Source organism: Trichechus manatus, unplaced genomic scaffold, assembly GCF_000243295.1.
Source record: "Trichechus manatus latirostris isolate Lorelei unplaced genomic scaffold, TriManLat1.0 scaffold00017, whole genome shotgun sequence".
NCBI lineage: Eukaryota > Metazoa > Chordata > Mammalia > Sirenia > Trichechidae > Trichechus > Trichechus manatus.
Window position 1 is genome coordinate 8,547,731 of NW_004443953.1, and position 23,581 is coordinate 8,571,311.

General features: G+C 36.1%; 1 protein-coding gene across 1 annotated transcript in view; it reads right to left on the reverse strand.

The window, feature by feature from the left end:
- Positions 1 to 706: 706 nt before the first annotated feature.
- SIM1 (SIM bHLH transcription factor 1) overlaps positions 707 to 23,581 on the reverse strand; it is a 75,027-nt gene continuing 52,152 nt past the window's right edge. The window contains exons 11-12 of the mRNA XM_004372419.1: positions 5,130 to 5,532; positions 707 to 2,922 (exon numbers count right to left, since the gene is read on the reverse strand). Of these exons, the coding sequence (XP_004372476.1) occupies positions 2,195 to 2,922; positions 5,130 to 5,532 (1,131 nt within the window). The 3' untranslated portion in view covers positions 707 to 2,194. The remainder of the gene's footprint in view (positions 2,923 to 5,129; positions 5,533 to 23,581) is intronic.

Genomic DNA, 23,581 nt, shown 5'->3' on the forward strand with positions numbered 1-23,581 from the left:
AGTTTTCTCAAAATTACTGAAGTTGCTTTTATAATTCAGAATTTAGTTTTTATTGTACTTTGAACTTTTTTGAAAGTATATATTATAACCACTAAGTTTCTCACTTATTTGTACTTTTTCCCCATTTACACCACAAATGTTGCTCTGTCATACCCAAGAAATACTTAATTTTATGAAGCCTCCTCAGTGTTTATCTCTCAGATTATCATTTTTCAGATTGTCACTTACCTATGGACTCTAAAATAACTGTGTTAACTGGTGAAAATATAGTACTAATCCCTGAGTGTTCCATGTCGTGCTCTGTTTTCAAAATTATAAGTCAAGTTCTTTTAGTACATCCCCCTCCTCGAATGTGGCAAAAGTTTCAGGCATGGGACTCCTAGGAAATACTATCTATGAAACTTCTATAATCATTTATGTCACTTTGCTTTGATTACTAGAGAATAATGTATTAAATAAATCTTGCTAATTTTTCCTCTCCCTCATCAGTTTCTACCACCTACAGTTTGGCTCAATCTAGAAAATTGGCCACAGCTATACCCACTGCCATCGAGTTGATTCCCACTCATAGTGACCCTATAGGACAGAGTAGAACTGCCCCTTAGGGTTTCCAAGGAGCAACTAGTGGATTTGAACCGCTGACCTTTCGGATAGCAATCAAATGCTTTAACCACTGTGCCACCAGGGCTGTGGCCATAGCTATACATGCCAAAAAAGCCCATGCACCTGCTTGAGCTACAAGGCAGCTAAACTTCTGTGTGAGTGCAGAAAAGCCATCATGATCAGTCTTGACAACTCACAGCAGAACATTAACTAGGTAACAAGTTCAGTTCTGCTGCTCTAATGAACCACAGAACCACGGAATTTTGGAGCTTCCTTACAGATCAGGAAACATCATCTAGATGTGATAAGTAATGCATCTATGGTCACAAAATAAATGACAGGCAGGGTCAGAACTGGAACCTAGAGATCTTGACATCTAGTCTTGTTGGTCTCTCTACTATACCACAAGTCTGTTTGTTTACAGACACTTTTCCTGCTCCTTCCATCAGAGTACTACTCTTGCCCCTTTTAACCTCTTGTCTATCAGCCTAAGCTTTTCTCTTAGACTCTCTACTGAGGCGTTCCACATGTTGTCACATTTGCACATCTGTGTTTTGAAACGTTTGCAAACACACTGCTTTCATATAGCACTTTCCTGGTTTCCCTTGGTTATTTTTCATAACTTACTCATCGTGCTTTTTTCTTGGTGAATTGGTTTGAATTTTTTGTCTGGTTGGTTTTATAAGCCTCAAATGTGTTGATTACTATGTGGCACACATACGCTGAATGCTTGTTTGTTTTTAGATATTGTTTCATTTTTGTCTGCCTATGGTATTTCTACCTTCAGTAAACTACTTCCAGTTGAGCACACCGATTGAGGTTTTTGATGTGTGTCCCGATATCTCAGTGCTTCTATTTAGCAAAAGTATTACTGCTATGTCAATGCAACACTGTTCGTTGTCGAACTCCAAAGTAAGGTGAAAAATCACCACTTCCTGATTGCTGATAATGGATACCAGGTGAAAACTCATTCTTGTACCATATCCAGAACCATTTCCTTAATTTATGCCTGAGCCAAATGAGCTTGCTTGTTGCAACCACAAAGAAAGAAGTTCACAAGATGTATCTCTCTCTCTCTCTGTTTCTCGTAATTTTGGGGATAGAAATTTCTTTACATCATTTAGAAGCTTAATAGGCTAGGGTAAGAAAAGTTACACACTTTTTGTGTATTTTATGGCACAAATTCTGTATTTCTACATGTGACATGTGCACAGCAGTTTGTGAATAGCAGTCTGAGTGTGTGATGTTCACTGGATCGTCAAAATGTGATGTTGTCATCTATCAGTCCTTTCATGGGGTATATAGACTGACCACTTGATCTACATGAGTATTTTTCAGTTCAGAATTTATCTATTCTACTTTCCATATAATTAGAGGGGCAATTTGTGTATTCACTTTAGCTCCATTATCTGCATATAACTCTGAATATTAGTGCTATGTTTTCTTTGTTTTTACAGGAACACATGTCAAATACCGAGTAACTTAGGTTATCCTCACTAATATTCTGTGGCATAGTAAATGCTGGTAATGGGGCATTCAAACATAAATATGTTTCAGAGATCCTTAAAGAACAAAATATTTTAGAAAAACATCAGCTTCCATTGGTTATTATAACAGATGTTCCCTTGTGTCCTTGTGCAGGGTCTGGCTGCATCCTTAGATGGGAAGTTACGTCAAAGTGTGAGCCATTACAGCCCAAGGAATAGTTTCTAATGGTTTCGCTGTCATACAAGTGCTCCAGGGCGTATCCAGTTAATGTGTAAGCATGCTTATCAAAATACTGCCGGTGAGAGCCAAAGCAGTTTGGAGAGACGGCAGGATGGTCTCCTGCTGTCTGATGAGGCGATATATCCGAATGTAGATAGTCTTTGGCTAGGATCAAACTGGATTTTGAAATGCGATCTGAACTGGGGCTACTTATCCGAGACAGTGCAGTGGGGCTGTTGTCATAGTCATTTTCATGGGGGCTCAGCATCTTTCCCTCTCTCTGCTGGATATGGTCACATGGTGAAGTACTGGCAAGAGCAGAGCTGTGACAGACTTCGCCTGTTGGTGGGGGCTGCTGGTAGTTTGCAAAACAGAGGGAGTGTTTTTTCCCAGCTCCGTTAATGGAAGCCAGTTGGTCTGGGGGTGCTTTCCTTAGCTGCAATCTGTTCTCTTCTTCTTTAATCATCTGCTGGGTGGCTCTTATAAGAGTTTCAATTTTGCTAGGTTCATGTGGGCTACTATATGGCTCAGGGCGATATCGGTCGCCTGATTCGCTGGCAGACCCGGGGTCTGGAGAACTGACCACACTATCTTCATCCCAATGACCTCGCCCTAGAAATTAGAAAAAGCAAAAAGTAAGTGGTCTCAAAACTCACCTCCAAAATATTTAAGTACATTTCTTTTTCCTAGTAGGAGAAATCTTCTATCTTTAATTTTTAATATACACACCAATATTTGAAACCGACACAGGCTCACATGACAGACTGTCACCTTATTGTACCGAATTCATACTTCTCAGTGGCTTTTTAGGACAGATGAAGTTTATAACAAGTTTCTCAGAAGGTTAACTTTGTTTGTGTATTTGTGAATGCCAATTAGCAAAATGGTAAAATGTATGTATTCTCCATGTATGCATGTCATTGAATCATTTATCAATAGAAATAATAAAAGGAGAAAGCATAAAATTTGGCTTGTGTTATTTTTCTACAGCAGTCTCATGTTCAACTGATGCTTGAAAAATATTTTCACTTGGGTTTGAAGAAGGCAATAATGATATAGGCGAGACTTTCTCAATTTGAAATAAATCACCTAAAACATTAATACTGCTAAATGTATTTTAAGTAGAGTTACAATAAATCTCTAATGTTAGGTTTATTGTTTTGTTTTGTTTTGAGGGGGGGTATTTGAGGGTTTGCCCCGATCAAAAAATACAGATATTATTTTCTCAAATCTAGGGATAAAAATCTCAGTTTCACAGATATCATATAGCAACTTAGGTATCTTAGATTCCTTCTGAAATAAGGTGAAGAATAAATAAATACTTAACATTTTAGTCACAACTTGTTCTGAACCAAGCAGAGAGATCTAATTTTGAGGAATAGTGTATATAAAATATATTCCACAAACTAGATTATTCTCAAAACAGTCTGAAGTCAATATAAAAAGAGAGAAGCGAAGCAGGAAGGGACAGATGAAAGCTGTAAACTGCTTAATGCAGCAGAGAAGCCCTGGATCACACTATTCATTGCTTTCCTTTTCCCTTTCCTTCTTATTTTATTTCTAATATTTCCTTTCAGACTACATAGGTTAAGCCAGGATTTTCACTTCACTCTATTCTTTTGCAAGCAATTGCCCTTTGCCCTGGGTTTCCATTGCTAGTCTACCAAACTAAAGAAACTGAAAGTAAAAGCAGAAAAATAAAAAGCAAGGACAGAAATAAATCTAAAATCACTCATAAAAAGGTGGGCCCTGTATCAGTGGTATTTGAAGTCAGGACAGAAGACATTAGGGTTGGGGACAACAATGTCTCCTCTTAAGGACACAGCAAGAAGAGTAGTATCAGGACTTTTGGATCAATAGTAATGTCACTGACTTTTAATGAAATAGGGGGAGTTTCAAAGATCTGCCTGGACTCAACCTTGGAATGAATGGAACCATAACCAAAAAAACAAACAACCAAAAAAAAAAAAAATCAAACCCGTTGCCATTGAGTCATTTCTGATTCATAGCAACCCTAGAAGTCAGAGTAGAACTGCCCCATAGGGTTTCCAAGGAGCAGCTGGTGGATTCAAACTGCTGACCTTTTGGTTAGCAGCCAAAGGCTTCACCACTGCACCACCACAGCTCCAAACCAATTTACTTTACAATGAACACTGAAAAACTTCCCTAACATTAAATGCTTTAACTGTTGTTCCCATTTCCATGCGTTTCTAAAGCCATATAATAATCCCAAGGTGAAAATTTCAGTGAGTTCTACATATCACTCCATCCTTTACTCACTGGGGATGTCGTGGGTGATCATAATAATGAGGGAAAGAGGGCTACTGATATTTACTGTTTAGGGAACCAGAAAGTTTAAACATTCTGTGATATGAATGACAATCCATAAAACAAAGGCTAGTACTTCAGAGAACACTGAGCCCTCACTAAAGAACAACTATAAATAAGTGAAGCCAAACACTTTTCAAGTTCACATTGGAAGCATAAGAAAATACACAAGAGAAATTTAAATGTGCACATACTACAAGTTCAATAGACTCTTAATTCATTTTAATTTAATTTCTATACATATTTGATGGTTAAAACGGGGATCATTTTTATTTGATTCTCAAAAAAATGTATTTGGCAAACATTAACAAAATCAATACACTTAAACAGAGTAGGTTTGGTTTCTTAAACCCCTTTGGTGTGAGTTTCTGCTTTGTGAATTCAAAAGCGAAAGTCATTTGGGTCAGTCACAATGTGTCATAGCTAGAATGTTCTAAAACTGCCTATGGGTCTAATGATGTGCATTCAAGAGTCATTTCAGCCGCTCTTACCGTGGATCCTGTGGACTGAGGCGATGTGAGGCATGTTGTTTTCATAGGCTTCTCTGCTCTCTGGGGAGGCCTTAGTTAGGGGCAAGGCTGCTCGAGAGCCCCACCAGGGCTCCCTCCTGGCCTGTGGCTTTCCCAGGAAGTACCTGCCTGCCTCGCACCGGCCTCCCTCACAGGCCTGGGTGTGGAAATGCCTCTCCTCCACCAGCCTGGAATGGTCGAGCGCAAAGCCGTAGCACAGAGAGCTGCGGTCTGAGAACTGTCTATAGGCACACGACGTGTCATGCTGAGAGCTGGGCCTGTCCGCGGGGTCCAGGAGCTGTGGAGAGGCTGTGTCTGTCAGGGGACTTCCACCCCACTGGCTGTCATGATCAGATTCAGATCTTTCCGTGTGAAATCCTGAATACTGAAACAGAGGGTGGGAAGAGTATGTTTCAATTAAAAAACCACAGCCTAAAAGCACCCCTAAGGTCTTATAGCCCCAAACACACCAAAATAAGACTCACTCAAGGACCACTTGGGACACTCCTGACTTAGAATCACTTAATCAGTCATGATGCCTCAAAAGAAAATCTTTTTGGCTGCTAAAGAAGGAGATAAAATATGATCCATCAATTCCACTCCTAGGTGTATACCCAATAGAACTAAAAGGAGGAACACAAACAGATATTTGCACACCAGTATTCATTCACTGTTCACAATAGCCAAAAGGTCAAACAGCCTAAACATCCATCAACAGATGAATGGATAAACAAAATGTGGTACATACACACAATGGAGTATTACTCAGCCGTAAAAAGAAATGAAGTCCTGATACATACTACAACACAGATGAACCCTGAAAACTTCATGATGAGTGAAATAAGACACAAAAAGACTAATATTGTATGATCCCCCTTATATGGAATACCTGAATAGGCAAATATATACATAACAAAGTTTATTATGGTTACCAGGGGCAGGAAGGAGGGAGGGGGAAAAGAGGACTCAATGATTAAGGGACACTGAGCTTCTGTTAAGGGTGATGGGAAAATTTGGGAATGGATAAAGGTAATGTTTGAGCAACACGATGAATGTAATTAATATTACTGAACCATGCATACGAAGAATGTTGAAAAGGCAAATGTTTTGTTACATATATATTTACCACAATAAAAAATAATAGCAACCAACATTGACGAGAGTCTACTAAGGACCAGGCGCTATAACCAAGTGCTTCATGAATTATCCCACTTAGTTCTTAAAGTAATCCTTTAATGGACACATTAGTATCTTCAGTATATGGATAGGAAAACTGAGACTCAAAGAGGTAAAATGATTTGCCCAAGGTCACAGGGTTAGCTGGTAGCAGATCCAAGACTCAAACCCAAGTTCTTCATCACTACCCAGATGGGTACGGTTAAAGCAAGATGCCCAGAGAGCTCCATATTTTACTTCTAATTACTTTCCACTTTTTTTTCCTTAATTAAAAAAAAAGTCTTAGGGAACCAATATGCTGAACCTTAACTCTTCACTCTCTGAAGGCTGTGGCTGATACATGAAAAATATTCAATAAATTCTTACCAAATTCAATTGCAACGTAATTTCCAAAAAGTCTTGCCCATATAACCTGCGCCTATTCACACCAGTAGGCTGTGCTTTTTGCTTTCTAAAGGAAAACTTCAAATATGCATAGGATCATCAGAAATAAACAAGCTGCAGACAGTGCTGTGCCTCGTTGGAATCATGCTGCTCACCTCCTTCCAGAGCATTTGGTCAGGTTGAAAGAAAACATAGAATGCCCAGCAGAGCTCCATAGAGGTGGTCCTTATAAACCACTGAAATGAGTAATATAATAATGTCTACCAGTGTTTGTGCAATGTTGAGTATGATTCTAGGTTCTATATAGTGAATACCCGCTATGATAATAATAGATGCCATTTACTGAGAGCTTACTATGTGCTAGAGACCTAACCATTGTATACACATTATGTCATTTAATCCTCACAACCATCTGGACAGAGCATCAGTCTCCATTTTATAGATGAGCAAACCACATCATGAGAGTTTTAATAATTCACTATGGCCAACCCACAGTCTATCTGGTCTCAAAGCCCGGGCTCCAAACCATGATTTTACACTTGAGAAAAAAACACTGTTAAGGAAGAGGGGAGAAAAAAAAGGACCAAATGTTAGAGAGGTTTTTCAGAGAACTGGCAGGATCTGTTTTACAGCCCAGGAACCTAACTATAAGTTCATTTTACTTTTTCTTTCTTACCCCAGAAGAAAGAGAAGTGTATATGTTGTGGAAAGTAGAGTGAAAAGTCCTAATCTCCACTATTCTTCCCTTGTCACATGCTGGGTGAGCAAGTTTCACTCATGAGGAGACCTTCCCAGAACAGGCAAACTCTCCCCTTCAAAATAGGCCCACCCTGAGCAGGAGGAATTCTGGTTCTTCCCACCTCAGTGCAAACAGGCACCTCAGCCTCACAGGAGTCTCTTGGAGCCAGAGAGATGAGGTACAGAGGTTCATCTGCGGAACTTCAAAAGTATACTAATAAATATAGCATGCTCAGTGGAAGGTTCTATGCAAATTCCTCATTCAAGATTTTCTGTTACCCTAATTATTATTTTAATTATTTTCCAAATGTACATATGGACTATCAACATATTCCATAAAGAAAAAAATCCAACTTCTTTCCCTGGAGGACTGTATGATGGAACACATCCAGGCATCCTGAGCTCAGTTCCCTAAATCAAACTCCCCTCATGCCATCAGTGTTTGCTCCCAATGCACACCAGTCTCTCTTTCCAAAAGACACCACTTTCATTTTCACCAAAACAAGGGGTGGGCACCCACTATCCTTACTCTGAGTGGGGATTAAAGTACTAAACATGTGCCTTTGGTAGCACTATCCATCCATGAGCTTACCTAGGAGAATTTCAGATCATCAGTGCTATTCCAAGCTAGGAGTTGCCCTGACTCTGCTTGTTTTTATAAAAGTATAAACAAGGTCTATTTCTGAAGTACTCCAGTCAAGACTTTTTAGCCCTGTTGAGAGGGAAAAAGCTTTCCCTGAGTGTATATGGGAAAGTGCTATTGGTGCAACAGAGAACATTCTGTCCTTCACTCACAGAGAAAATTCAACACTAGGCAACACTGACATACATGAGACACACATTTCAAGAGCACCCAGAAGAAGAATTTGAAAAGATAAGTCTCTTGTCAATAGTCAGGAAACTACAACAGCAATTATACTGCCCTGAGATATTCAAGCAGGCAGAAGCTGGCTTGTTCAGTTAGACCAAGACTTACACTGCTTTACAGGTATGGAAGAAAAGTCTAGCACAAAACCTTTGTTTTTCAAGGGGAAGACCTGTAAACCAGCACCACTGTGCACTATCAAAACTTTGAGCCACATTCATCCCTTTAAAAAGAACTGTACCACACTTAAATTCTGTTGAGGTCACTCAAATAAAAAATTCATTGCAGTCAAGTCAGTTCCAACTCACAGAGACCCTACTGGACAGGGTAGAGCTGCCCCACAGGGTTTCCAAGGAGCGGCTGGTGGATTCGAACTGCTGACCTTTTGGTTAGCAGCCATACGCTTAACCACTATGCCACCAGCTTGAGGTGACTACAACCCCATTATTTGATCTGAAATATTTCAGGTGTTCATGATATATTTGAGGAGGAAGATAGAGCAGGAAAGAAGGAAGGCAGCCAGCCAATATATGCAGAATGTATAGTATAATGAATGACTGACTGCTGCATAAAAAGGCCCTTGGTCTTCCTCATACCTACGTTTAACACTTACTATATGCGTGATCTTGGGCAAGTGATTTCATTTCTTTCACTCATCAAGAAAATAGGCAGAATGATACTTTACCTACCAAATGCTGAACAAGAGTTGGGGATGTTTAATGAAAGAAGCACTGGGGACAGGGAACTGAAAGAACTTGTTTCCAGGCCTAGCCCTGCTACTAACTCTGAGGGTAACCTTGGGCAAATTACCTCATCTTTCTTAACTGCATCTGTAGAATGACATATTGGGCTGCATTTGTCTTTCTCTAACTTTTCTGTGAGCTCCAATATTCTAGATTATACAATAATTAATATCCTTTCTAGTGTTGAAACCTATGGTTCCTATGTCTGTTCCTATATTTATTTTACTTAAAGAAGATAATTATTTAGAACTAAAAGCAAACCCCAAGAATTTCTATTATAATGGTTATAAGAAGAATAGTTATTATGTAAGTTATAATTTTACTATAATGCCAATTTTACCATAAGTATTCCACTGAGACACATGTTTTATAGTGATTACACAATGTCTTTTGGTTAACAAATTATTACAGTCTAAGGATTTCTGATAAAGAGGATAATGGCAGCCATCTGAATCTGAATCTCTCTACACAAGCTCAAAAAAAAAAAAAAATTCTAAGTTTATCAAGGAGTATAAATTAAATCACACATGACCTATGCCATCAGCATTACCAGGAGACAGAGAATATAACACACTTCAAACTACCAACAAGCATAAACAAAAAGTATAACGTCTGCTGCTATAAGAGTAGGGTGAGAGGAAGCTTAAGAGACCCCAAGAAAGAAAAAGAGAAGGGCGTGGAGGACATAGACACCACTCAGACACAATCATCCTAAGAAATAAAAAGTAAAACACTAAGTTCCAAAATATGAACACAAGTCCGTACTTCATAGCACTGGGTATAGGGAAGGAACTCAAAAGTAAGCAGAATCCAAAGTGGCAGGCAGCCTCAGAGAACCATGACTTCTAGAAGAGAAAAACATAAATAGAGAATGGGTTATGCCCTTCAGAGACACTGCAGTGAAGGAAAAAAAGGAAGTAAGAGGGAGAATTAAGGGTTCAGTAGTCACAAAAATAAAACAACTCAGACCAATCCTACCCCTTCCTCCCCACCATCAACATCATCCATTTAAAAAAAAAAAAAATTGTATTTGCAAAACTGACAGGAAAGGGCACTCTTGAACTAGTAACCCAGTGCATGGAATGTGAAAGAATAGAAAAAAATTAAACAAACTACGTATAAGCTCCTGTAAGAAGAAAACATGAAAATTTAAATACAAACATCTCAGCTAATAAAAATTCTCACCAAATAATGAAACATGAAACAAAAGAAAATTGTAAGACAACACTCTTAAGTACCCTCAACAAGCATCTGGAGATATACACGTGTGCGCGTGCACACACACACACATACACACACACACATTCACACACACCTGGAACAAAAATTCTTAAACTAAGAAATGGACAAAAAAAAAAAAAAAATAGAAAAAATATAATGAAAACTGACCAAACTCAAAGAAATTGAATAATTTAAGAATAATAACTAGGTATCAAAAGTAAAATAGACTTCAATGAAAATTTAATAAGGGAAATTGAAAAAGACAGAAAAACATCTAAGAAAACTAAATTTAGATAAATTTTAAAAATCCAGAGAGAAAGTGGTTGAAAGAAGACAAGTAGAAAAGATTCAATATATGCATAATTGGTGTCCTGAAGAAGAAAAATAAAACAATGAAACATTAAAACTATAATCCATGAAACTTTTCAGAAATAAGAAAAGCTTAAATCTACCTATTTAAAGGATCCAACTTTCACAAGGGAAAAGTGTTTTGAAATGCTTGATTCCAAAAACATAGTGTAATAAAACTTACACCGTAAAGACAAAGAAAAAAAAAAAAACTCAGGACCTCCCAGGCAAAAAGATCAAATTGTTTATAAGAAAAAAAAAAACAGTCTGGCATCAGACTTCTACAGTTCTGAAGTTCTGAACATGCAAGAACTCAGACAACACTGTATCAATATTCCCTTCTTGAGGAGTCTACTAGAGGATGAGATTCATCTAACCTAGAGATGATTGGGAAAGCTTCAGCAAAAGAACCAATGATGAGCATTTAATATATTTAATTGTAGAACTAAGACTAAAACAAGGGTAGAGACATGGATGAAAGAATAGTATGTAAGTGTTATATATTCTGACAAAGAAAGATGTAACTTTAAAAATGAGAGGAAAAGAGCAAGAAAAAGGGAAAACAATAATATCATTGGCTTGTGGATAATAGGTGGCAGACAAAAGATATTATTTAAAACTGAGAGAACAGAGGGTGAAAAGGTAAATAAGAAAAAATAAGGGGTTACAAGCACTCTAAAAGGAACAAATATAAGGGTAACCAACAAACCTTCTTAAATACTAAAAATTTAAATAGTAAAGAAAGGGACTTCTGCTTCCAGAAAAAAGGAATAGATGTACTTTCCCTACTCCTCCCACTAAATACAAAGAACCAAACAGAATTTTATACTTAAAAATACAATAACAAAAACAAAAACCTCAATGTTAGAGCTCAACAAAGAATGGAGGGGACAGAGCAAATAATCAGTGAACTTGAAGACAGATGACAGAAACTACACAATCTGAACAACAGAGAGAAAATAGGCTGAAGGAAAAAAAAAAAAAAAGAACAGAGCCTCAGGGACCATGGGACTATAACAAAAGACTTAACCTTTGTGTCACTGGATTCCCAAGAAGGAAAGAAGAAAGAGGGCAGGACTGAAGTACTCAAAGAAATAATGACTGAAAATTTCCCAAATTTTGCAAAAGACGTAAGCCTACAGATTCAAGAAGCTGAGAAAACCACAAACTGGCTAAACTCAAAGAAATTCACATGAAGACACATAATAGTCAAATTTACGTAAACTAAAAACAGAAAAAATATTGAAAGCAGCAAAAAATATTTGTAGAAAAAAAAATTAAATGACAGCAGATTTCTTATCAAAAACCATGAAGGCCAGAAAGAAATGGCACAACAGAATCCCATACCCAACAAAAATATCCTGTAGGAATGAAGAAATCAAGACATTCTCAGATGAAGGAAAATTGTCACTAGCAGACATCTCTTTAAATAATGGCTAAAATTCTCTAAACAGAAAGAAACTATAAAATAAAAAACCTTGGAACATCAGGAATGAAAAAAGAACACCATAAGTAAAAATTATGGGTAAATGAAGTAGACTTTCTTTCTCTTATGTTTTCTAAATTATGCTTGATGGTTGAAGTAAAAAGTATAACACTGTCTGATGTAGTTCTACATATATGTGGGAGAAATAATTAAGACAATTATAAAAGGTTAAACAGATGTAAAGGGAGATAAGATCTCTACACTTCACTTGAACTGGTAAAATGATACCAGTAGACGGTGGTAAGTTATATGTCTATAATGTAATACCTACAGAAACCACTAAAATAATATACAAAGAGACACATTCAAAAACAATATAAATAAATAAAAATTAAATTCTAAAAAATGTTCAAGTAACCCACAGGAAGTCAATAAAAAGAGAAACAAAAACAATATAGAGAACAAACAGAAAACAAAAAATAAAATAGCAGACTTAAGCCCTAATATATCACTAAGACTTCCCAACTCATTCAGTAAGGCCAATATTATCCTGATACTAAAACCAGGAAAAAGATAGTACAAAAACAAGAAGAAGAAAAAGAAAACTACAGACCAATATCCATCATGAATACAGACACAAAAATCCTTAACAATATATTAGCAAATTAAATTCCACAATGTATAAAATGAATCATACACCACAACCAAGTGGCATTTATTCCAGGGATGCAAGGCTGCTTCAGTATTTGAAAATCAGTCAATAATCCATCATAACAACAGACTAAAGAAGAAAGATTGCATGATCATTATCAATCAATGCAGAGAAAACATTTAACAAAATTCAATGTTCATTCATGATCAAAACTCTCAGAAAACAGGAATAGTGGGGAACTTTCTGAACTTGATAAAAAGCACCTACAAAAGCTTACAGCTAGCATTGTACTGAATGGGGAAAGACTGAATGCTTTCTTCCCTGAGATCAGGAACAAAGCAAGGATGCCCACTCTCACCACTCTTATTCAACATTGTGCTGGAAGTTCTATCCAGTGTAATAAGGCAAGAAAAGGAAATAAAACACATACAAATCAGAAAGGAAGAAATAAAACTGTCCCTATTTGCAGTTGACATGATTGTCTGCTTATAAAATCCCAAGAAACCTACAAGAAAAAACAAAAACTCCTACAACTAATAAGTGAGTTAAGCAAGATCACAGGATACAAGATAAACACATAAAAATCAGTTATAGTGCTATATAATAATGGACACATAAACACTGAAATTAAAAATATACTACCATTTAAAATTCCTATTAAAAAAATAAATTCTTAGATGTAAATCTAACAAAACATGTCCAGGACTTTTGTGCTGAGAACTACAAAATGATGCAAGAAATTAGAAAGAGAAGATTTAAATAATGGAGAGGCATACCATGTTCATGGATTGGAATACTCAACATAGAAAAGATGTCAACTCTCTCCAAATTGATATACAGATTTAATACAACTCTGATCAAATGCCGGCAATATTTTTGTAGATATAGACAATATTATTCTAACATTTATATAGAAAGAAAAAAAAACTAGAATATCTCAATTTTGAAAAATTCGAATAAAGTGGGAGACCCTGTCTACTCTATTTCAAGACTTACTATATAGCTACAGTTATCAAGACTGTATGGAACTGGCAGAGAGATAGACACACACATAAATAGAACAGAATAGAGAACCCAGAAATAGACCCACATAAATATGCCCAAATGGTTTTTGACAAGATGTGAAAGCAATTCGATGAAGAAAAAATAGTGTTTTCAACAAATGATGCTGGAGCAATCGGACATTCACAGGCAAAAAAAAAATCTCAATCTAAGTCTCACACCTTATACAAAAAATTAACTCAAATGAATCATGGACTTAAATGTAAAACATAAAACTATAAAATTTTAGAAAACAACATAGAAGAAAATCTTTGAGATTTAGGGCTAGGTAAAGAGTCCTTAGATTTGACACCAAGAGCACAATCTATAAAAGGGAAAATTTATAAATTGGACTTCAGCAAAATTAAAGAATTTTTCTTTGCAAAAGGCCCTATTAAGAGGATAAAGAAACAATCTAGAGACAGGGAGAAAATATTTGCAAAATAGTTCATTCAAGTATATGAGACCAAATGGGCAACACCTGTCCAAAAGCAAAGACGAGAAGGCAGAAAGGGACAGGAAAACAGGATGAATGGACACAGGGAACCCAGAGTGGAAAGGGAAAGGGGGAGAATGATGACACATTTCAGGGATTACAACCAATGTCACAAAACAATTTGTGTATAAATTTTTGAATGAGAAACTAATTTGTGCTGTAAACTTTCACCTAAAGCACAATAAAATTAAAAAAAAACAAACCTAAATTTGCAACTACCATATGACTCTGGACATTTATCGGAGAGAAATGAAAATATGTTCACACAAATACCAATATACAAATGCATATAGTAGCTTTATTTGTAATAACTAAAAACTAGAAACAACCCATATGTCCTCAACAGGTAAATAGTTAAACAAAATGTGGTACATCCACACTATGGAATACTACTCAGCAATAAAAATGAAAGAACTATTGATGTTCTCAACAGTCTGGATAAACCACCACAGAATTATGCTGAGTAAAACAAAAAAAATACCAATCCCAAAAGGTTATATGATTTCATTTAGACAACATTTTTGAAATTAAAAAATTATAGAAATGAAAAACAGACTAGTGCTTGCCAGAGGTTAAGGATGGGATGAGATAGGCGAGTGAGTGTGGCTATAAAGCACAACACAAGGGATCCTTTTGGTGATGGAATTTTTCTGTACATTGACTATATCAATGTTAATATTCTGGGTGTGATGTTGTACTATAGTTTTTGCAAGATGTTACCATCGGAGAAAACTGGATAAATAGTACATAGGATCTCTCTATATTATTTCTTACAACTGCATGTGAATCTACAATTATATTGAAATAAAAAGCTTAATATAAAAAATAACAAAGATGACAAATCAGGAAAACACATTAAATATAGCATAATACATACACTATGTTGAGTCAAATGTATTAGCCACATCAATAGATTGAATGGGCTTATCTCACTAATAAAAAGAAAAAATATTGTCAGATTGACTCACAGAACAAAACCTAACTCTATGCTGATTGTGAGACACACCTAAAACACAGTGTTAAAAATGGGTAGGCAATGATATACCAAGCACATGGAAACAATAAGAAAGCAGAAATGGGGATCCGAAAATCAAAGTAGAATTCAGGCCAAATAAATAAATATATATCAAATGAAACAAAAAAAAAAAAAACAAGTTTTATGTTGCTAAAAGACACAATTCAAAATGAATATATAACAATTATGGATCTCTATGCACCAAATAACATAGCAACCACCTATATGCAAGAAGATACAGAGAGACCTACAGGAGATGCAAGACTAGAGAAAAACACTGATAACAGAAGACTAACACACCATTCTTAGTTTAGACAAATAAAGTAGATACAAAATAAGTAAGACTACAGAAGGCCCAAAAAAACCAAAACAATATATGTTATATATATATATATAACTTTATACATTGAAAATTAAAAATAAACCTTCTCAGGCTTATATGACTAATCATCAAAACTAGTCAAATATTAGATCTCAAAGAAAATACCAGTAAGTTTCATGAAGCAGAAATGTTTTAAGCAACACTCTTTGATCACAACGCAATAAAAATTGAAATTAAATACAAAATGTTAAAAAGGTCCTTCTACCTTAAAAAAACTATTAAATAACTTTTTAGAAAAAGGGCAAACACAAACAGAAAGAATTTCTGGAAAAAAGGACAGAGAAAATGCTACATATCAGATTCTATGGGACACAAGGTTTCAAATAGCTGTATCAATAAAAATGAAACATTAAAAAAAATAAATAAATTCAATTCTCAGTTCTAAAACCTAGGAAAATAATAACAAAAAGAAACAATGAAAAACGGCCAAAGACATAAACTGATAATTCACAAAAAATATAAATATATTAAAAGATGTTTAACTCCTTAATAATATGAATGCAAATTAAAATACACTGAAATGCCATTTCTCACCCATCAGATTGGCAAAAAGTCAAAAGCTTGACAACAGATTGTTTTGACAATGTGTAGGGAAGCAGGCACTACCATATATTGCTGGTGGGAATGCAAAATGTACAACCCCTATGGAGGAGAATTTGGCAATACCTAACAAAACTATGTCTGTATTTCCTCTTTGATCTGGAAATCCCACTTCAAAGATGTTACCCTGAAAATGCATCTCCAATAATAGAAAATAACTATGCACAAAGTAGAAACACTGGTGACGTAGTAGTTAAGAGCTACAGCTGTTAACCAAAAGGTCGGCAGTTCGAATCCACCAGACATTTCTTGGAAACTCTATGGGGCAGTTCTGCTCTGTCCTACAGAGTTGCTATGAGCTGGAATTGACTCGGTGGCAATGGGAATGGGTTATGCACAAGGTTATTGACTGCAGCATCACTCGTAACAATAAAATACTATAAATCACCTAAATGTGCAAACATACGAGGTTAGTTGAATAGACTATAGAACATACACATAATGGAGAACTATGCAGTTGTTAAAAAAAAAAAAAGATGTGTGTGTATATACACATATATATACTATACAAATGTATTTATATATTATTTTATAGTTTATATAATTGTAAATTTATATATTATATGTAATATATAAATTGCATAGAACTAAGAATATATATACATATATAATATGCTGCCTTTTGTGCAAAAAAAATTAGGGAAATAAAATATACATGTATCTATTAGCTTTTGCAAAAAGAAACACAGGAAGGATAAACTAGAAAACAAGGAAAGTGGTTACCTAAGGGAATGCAGGAGAAGGAAATGTGGTGGCAGGGACAGAGCAGGGTCAGAAGCACACCAGTAGCATAAGCACACTTAGTGTATAGTTCTTAGTTTCTAAACACCATTCTCTACTAAAAGGACCCAGAGCTCCCTGGGGAAATAGCTGATTCCAGGGCTAGGGCAGGGAACTTAAAAGATGAACCTGGAACATCTTGGTGCACCAGAAAGTAAGAAAGTGCTCAAAGAAAAAAATTTACAAAGATAAGGCATGTTAGCTAGTTCCACTAGCCAAATCCGGGAAAATGTAGGCAAAAATAAATAAGGATAGTAACGAATAAATTATAACTCACTAAATAAAACAGGAATCCATGAGACCATACTGATAATAAACTAATAAATAGGAAAGAAGAGAGGAATCTTCCATAATATAAAGGGCCAACCGATAAATGTGGAGGGTGAGGCCAATCAACTAAACAAAGTTCACTGAAAACAAATTTTTGGTTAATTTTTCTAAAACCTCTGTTTTTCCTTCTCAGAAAATTTGTTCTCATCCTGAATGCCCTCACCTTAATTTTCTCATATTTCTTATCTAAAATTTAATTTTCAAACCATTGCAGAAGCCCACTATTCAGACATAGATCAGACAGGAGTATAAAACAAACAATAACACTCGTGAGGAACGTACTTCTTAGTTCAATCAGATATATGAGACCAAATGGGCAGCTTCTGTCCAAAAACAGGATGAGAAGGCAGGAAGGGACGGGAACAGGACAAATGCACACAGGGAACCCTGGAGTGGAAAGGGGGAAGGTGCTGTCACATTGTGGGGACTGCAACCAAAGTCACAAAACAATATGTGTATAAATTCTTTAGTGAGAAATTAACTTGACCTGCAAACTTTCACCTAAAGCACAATAATAAAAATTAAAATATTAAAAAAAAAACAGGTACTTATGTTGGCAAATTAAGAAGTCAGATGAAGGATGAAGTATGTCCTTCTCATCTGAAACAAGAAACCAGTGCCACCCGAGGTGGGCTGCAACTGGCAGGTAAGGAAGGGATGACTGCCAGAAATAAGTGTTCTATGACATCCACAGTCCCCCAGATCCCTTTTGGATTTCAGCTCATGAAAGAATCATTCTTTCTAGAAAAAACAGATATCTCATCCATTAAAGGTCTGAGCGATTAGTTGGGGCTTAATGTACATCCAATGGGAACTACTTACAATCATTCATTCTAACGTTTATTCTCATATTTATTGAGTGCAACTATTTTCAAGACAGTGTTCCAGGTGATATGAGAAATACAGCCCCATCTTCAAGGTGTTCACATTAGGATATGAATAATGCACAGAACATAAGACTAAAAATTAGAAATAATGCCTTATTTCTAATTTGTTATTAATAAATAGTGAGAATAATTCTGTATAGACTATACATTGAGAAAGGCTAGGTGTAATATGATTTCTAGACAAGACTCACAAATAGTTAGCATTGGGAAAGAATTTCAACAAATTTTTTATGAAATTAAGCTTATTTACATATAACTCCCAAAGAGTTAAGCTTTTTAAATCTTCAAAAAAAATTACAGAAAGCATTCTAAAAGGAAAAAATATTAATCTTGAGTCTCTTTCCAGAGTTGAGGATGATTTCACTGGAGGAACTTTAGTACAAATTAGACAGTGGCAAGGGCATGAATAGAGGAAAAAACTATACAGTATTGCAGTTCCAAGGAGAGAGTCATTAGTCTCTCCTTTAACACCATAATTATTTAGGAAGGGCAAAGGAACTATGACTTATTGATTAAGAGGCAATTTACTATATGATTTACATATGCTAACTTATACCCATGACAGCTATAATAGTTACCATCATCAAATACTTGGTGTGTGCTAGTCACTACGCTAACATTACACAGATAGTATCTTATTAAATGCTAGTAACAGCTTTAAAGTATCATTGATTCCCTTTTACAGATGCAGCAAATGAGGTTCAAAAAAAAAATTTGCCCAAGATCACACAATTATGAAGTTCAAGAGGAGATATTCCAACTCCAGAGACCTTGCTCTTTCCACTACCCCATATCAAATACTTAGGTAACAAAGACAATAGCTGAGTCCCTGGAGAAGGACATCATACTTGGTAAAGTAGAGGGCCAACAAAAAAGAGAAAGACCCTCAATGAGATGGATTGACACAGTGGCTGCAACAATTTTGAGGATGGCACAGGACTGGGCAGTGATTAGTTCTGTTGTACACAGGGTCGTTATGAGCCAGAACCAACTTGATGGCACCTAACAATAACAACAATTCTAAGCAGTAATGGATCCTCGGCCCCCCAAAAATATTTTAATCAACGGGGCTTTCTCGAAACTCTACACGTCCAGAAAACCATCTCTGTATACCCTTGGGTGATGTCCTCTCGTCACTGAGGCAGTCTTCCACCACAGTCACACCCACAGATATTCTTCCTCTGATAACACCCGTAGGATTCATTCCTGCTTCAATAGCATGTTCCAGACAGGTGCTCTGCATTCATCTGAATGTGGCAGCAACAACCCAGCTCAGGAAAAATGCCACATGTTTCAACAATAGATGCTACAGTTATCTATTTTTATTCTGGCAGCTCATTGAGTTTTTTTTTTTTTTTTTTATCATTTTTAGCTGCAAAATATACAGAGAGACCCTCTTATGGTAAAGTCCTGTTTTCCATGAAAAACTTTCACTCCATCAGGCATGAGCCGCTTTCTTCTTGATTTGTGTCTGAACCATGAGAAAAAACATCACAGATGCAGACTGCACTGTACTAAGAACATATGCATGCTTTTAAATCACTTTTATCTTACTTTTTACTAATGTAGCCCTGAAACATAAAATATGTTCTTTTTTTCATTCACTGTTATGGGAAGAACAGATGGTGAGAGGATTAGATTAAAGTAATACAGCATGTCCATTAAAATAACCCCCACTGCTGGGGATGCTTCCCTCAAACAGGAGTCGTGTTTACTATAAAGAATGGCTTTGCCTTACATGCATTGGAAATTGCCAGGAGTTTTCTCAAGAATAAACATAAGGGTAAGAGAAAAGCTAATGTCAGAATCAAATGTATTTTTAAATGACAATAATGCAAGTTATTTTGCTAATCTGAAAGGCTGACTGAAACCATGTGCCTATGACAATGTAGCTGAACAGCAGTCAAATGATAAAGTTCATTTCTAACTTGAAAATGTTTAGTACCTAGAAAACATAAATGAAACTGAAAAGATGTCAAGTAGAAAATATTTTCAATATTTTTGCTAGTAGCAGAAATTTTTGCTCTATTTCTAATTTGTCATTAATAGAGAATAATTCTGTATACACTATACTTTGAGAAAGGCTAAGTGTAGTATGATTTCTATACAAGTCTCACAAATATTTAGCATTGGAAAAGAACTCTAATAAATTTTTATGAAATTAAGCTTAATTACATATAACTCCCAAAGAGTTAAGCTTAAAAATCTTCAAGAAAAATTAGAGAAAGCATTCTAAAAGAAAAAATATTAGCCTTGAGTCCCTTTCCAGAGTTGAAGATGAATTCACCAAAGGAACTAAAAAGTAAATATTTCTATTTATATTATAAATAATTAGAAACCAAATACCGAGTCAAACTTCAATTATTAAAAATTTAAATACTTTTGCCTTTTTTCCCCCTCTTCTTTTTAGAGAATAGTAAATTGTCAGCTTCTCAAAAGCAGTTTTTGAGAATGTGTTTAGAAGATTTTCACTCATTATTTTTATTATTTGATCTACTTGTAATGTATTATTTATTGTGACATTGTTTTTAACTTTAATCCACATTTTAGTTATTTTTAGCTCTAAAAATATTCTGGTAAGAAGCCTTTCATACCTGTAATTTCCCTGATATATTTCATAAAGTAGAGACATGGGAAGTTTTTTTATTTTAATATGCTTCAAATGTGGTTTGAAATGTCATAGGCCTTCTCTTAATCCACCACCCACAGTTACAAAAATGTTCCTGGGATTTGGTTTACTCATCTTTCTCACAGAAAGTAACCGTAGTCCGCATCTCATTAACTGTCAGGGTGATGTGCAGCTGGAAGGGAATCAGCACTCCGGACCAGAGGCCAGGTTTCTTCCAATGTAATTCTATAAGGAAATTCCTATAGGGTTCCATATGGAGAGAGCTCTTCCCAAAGCATGAAATTTACAACCATATCCTTTTGCAAATCCAAAGGTGAAGTCCTAAAGGCTGAAGCGTTTTCATTCTGCTGAAGATTTTAAACAGGTTATAACAAACATAGAATAAACATTTAATTAGGCCCTTTATATCATGGTATCCACAACTGTAAATGATCAAGAATATGGCAACTTGCATAGATAATACAGAAATAGCTCTAGCCTGTTGGGTAATTGCTGGGTATCCAGAACCAGTAGTACTAATTTTAATGGTAATCCTCTTTTACAATGGGCTTCAGGAATGAGCCAGAACCACTTCGATCCTTTCACTGATGCTCTGACTTCTCTGATTTTCTGCACATATGTGTCAGATTAGATAAGCTTGAAATTAGATGGGTACAGGTGTGCCATCTGCCCCAACCCCTTTACTAGCTTTGTTTGGTCTTCCACTGGTTTATTCCAGGTCTAGACAGAGGACAGGCTGCCCAAGCTGCTCTTGGCAGTGTCCTAGGTCTGTGCTGACAGATTGAGAGGTGTATTACTGGCCTTTCGTATGCTGAAAGAGGTCTATGGATTTGTAATCTTGTGAAAAGAAACTAAAGTTTGAAGACACTCCACTGAGTTACTCAATTTCAAACTAGCACTTGTAAATGGAAGGGTGGGTCTACCTTTCCTTCTTCTTCTAAGCCAGGCACAATACAATAATGAGGAGAACTAAAACAGCACAAACTACCTATTAAACAATATGCACCAGAACCTTGACCATCTAGGGAAATACAACAATTCAATACACTATAACATGCTAAAGGGGTTTCCTAAAAACTTGTGAAAGAAGGAAGAGTTAAATCTTGATTTTTTAGATAAGATATTCAGATCCAACTTTCTTAAGTCTAGCAGGTTGCCATTATGAATGAGTCAAATCCCACCATGAATTGTCAAAGAAAGCATTGCTCTCCTTAATTTCACTATTTATTTTTAATGAAATTTGATTTTATAGGTTTTGTTAAAATGAATTTCCCTGGATACATTTTGATAGTAGATTCTGTCATTCCACTCTGCTCTTCTGTTCAGTGGGGGAGGAGGATCAAAAATTCCAGCCATCACCTCCATTAAGGGAGAAGCAGAGGCTTCCAATTTGATTTAGCAAAATTGTTGCACCTGTTGCCCAATTCATTTTCTGTACGGCTTCAAAACAGTTCATTCCTGTTTGAACCTGTGCTGCGAATTTGCATTTCCATCTCAGGTATGGAGCCCTGGTGGTGAAGTGGTTAAGAGCTCAGGCTGCTAATCAAAAGGTCAGCAGTTCAAATCCACCAGCCACCCCTTGGAAACCCTATGGGGCAGTTCTACTCTGTCCTATAGGGTTGCTATGAGTCAGAGTTGATTCGATGGCACACAACCCAGATATACTGAATCAGAATCTACATTTTAACAAGATTCCCAGGTGATTCTTATGTATAATAAATTTTGAGAACCATCACTCTACCAGTGGTTCTCAGAATTGGTCCCTACCACGGTCTTGGGGAACATCTAGCTAAACTGGCATAACATAGTTTATAAAGAAAATGTTCTACATCCTACTTTAGTAGCATCTGGGGTCTTAAAAGCTTACGAGTGGCCATCTAAGATACTCCACTGGTCTCACCCCATTGGAAGCAAGAGAGAATGAAGAAAACCAAAGACACAAGGGAAAGATTAATCCAAAGGACTAATGGACCGCAACTACCACAGCCTCCACCAGATTGAGTCCAGCACAACTAGATGGTGGCTGACTACCACCAACAACTGCTCTGACAATAGATGGTCCCGGACAGAGCTGGAGAAAAATGTAGAACACAATTCTAACTCACAAAAAAACAAACAAAAACACTTATGCTCATCAAAAGACTTCATCAAAAGAGTCAAAAGACAACCTACAGACCAGGAAAAAAATTTTCACTACGACAAATCTGATCAGCGTCTAATCTCTAAAATCTACAAGATACTGCAAAACCTCAACAACAAAAAGACAAATAACCCAATTAAAACATAGGCAAATGATATGAACAGACACTTTGCCAAAGAAGACATTCAGGCAGCTAACAGACACATGAAGAAATGCTCACAATCATTAGCCATTAGAGAAATGCAAATCAATACCACTACAAAGAGATACATCTCACCCCAACAAGGTTAGCATTAATCCAAAAAACACAAAATAATAAATGCTTGTGAGGTTGCAGAGAGACTGGAACACTTATATACTGTTGATGGGAATGTAAAATAGTACAACCACTTTGGAAATCAATTTGGCGCTTCCTTAAAAAGCTAGAAATAGAAGTACCATACAATCCAGCAATCCTGCTCCTTGGAATATATCCTAGAGAAATAAGAGCCGTCACACAAATAGATATATGCACACCCATGTTCATTGCAGCACTATTCATGATAGCAAAAAGATGGAAACAACTTCGATGCCCATCAATG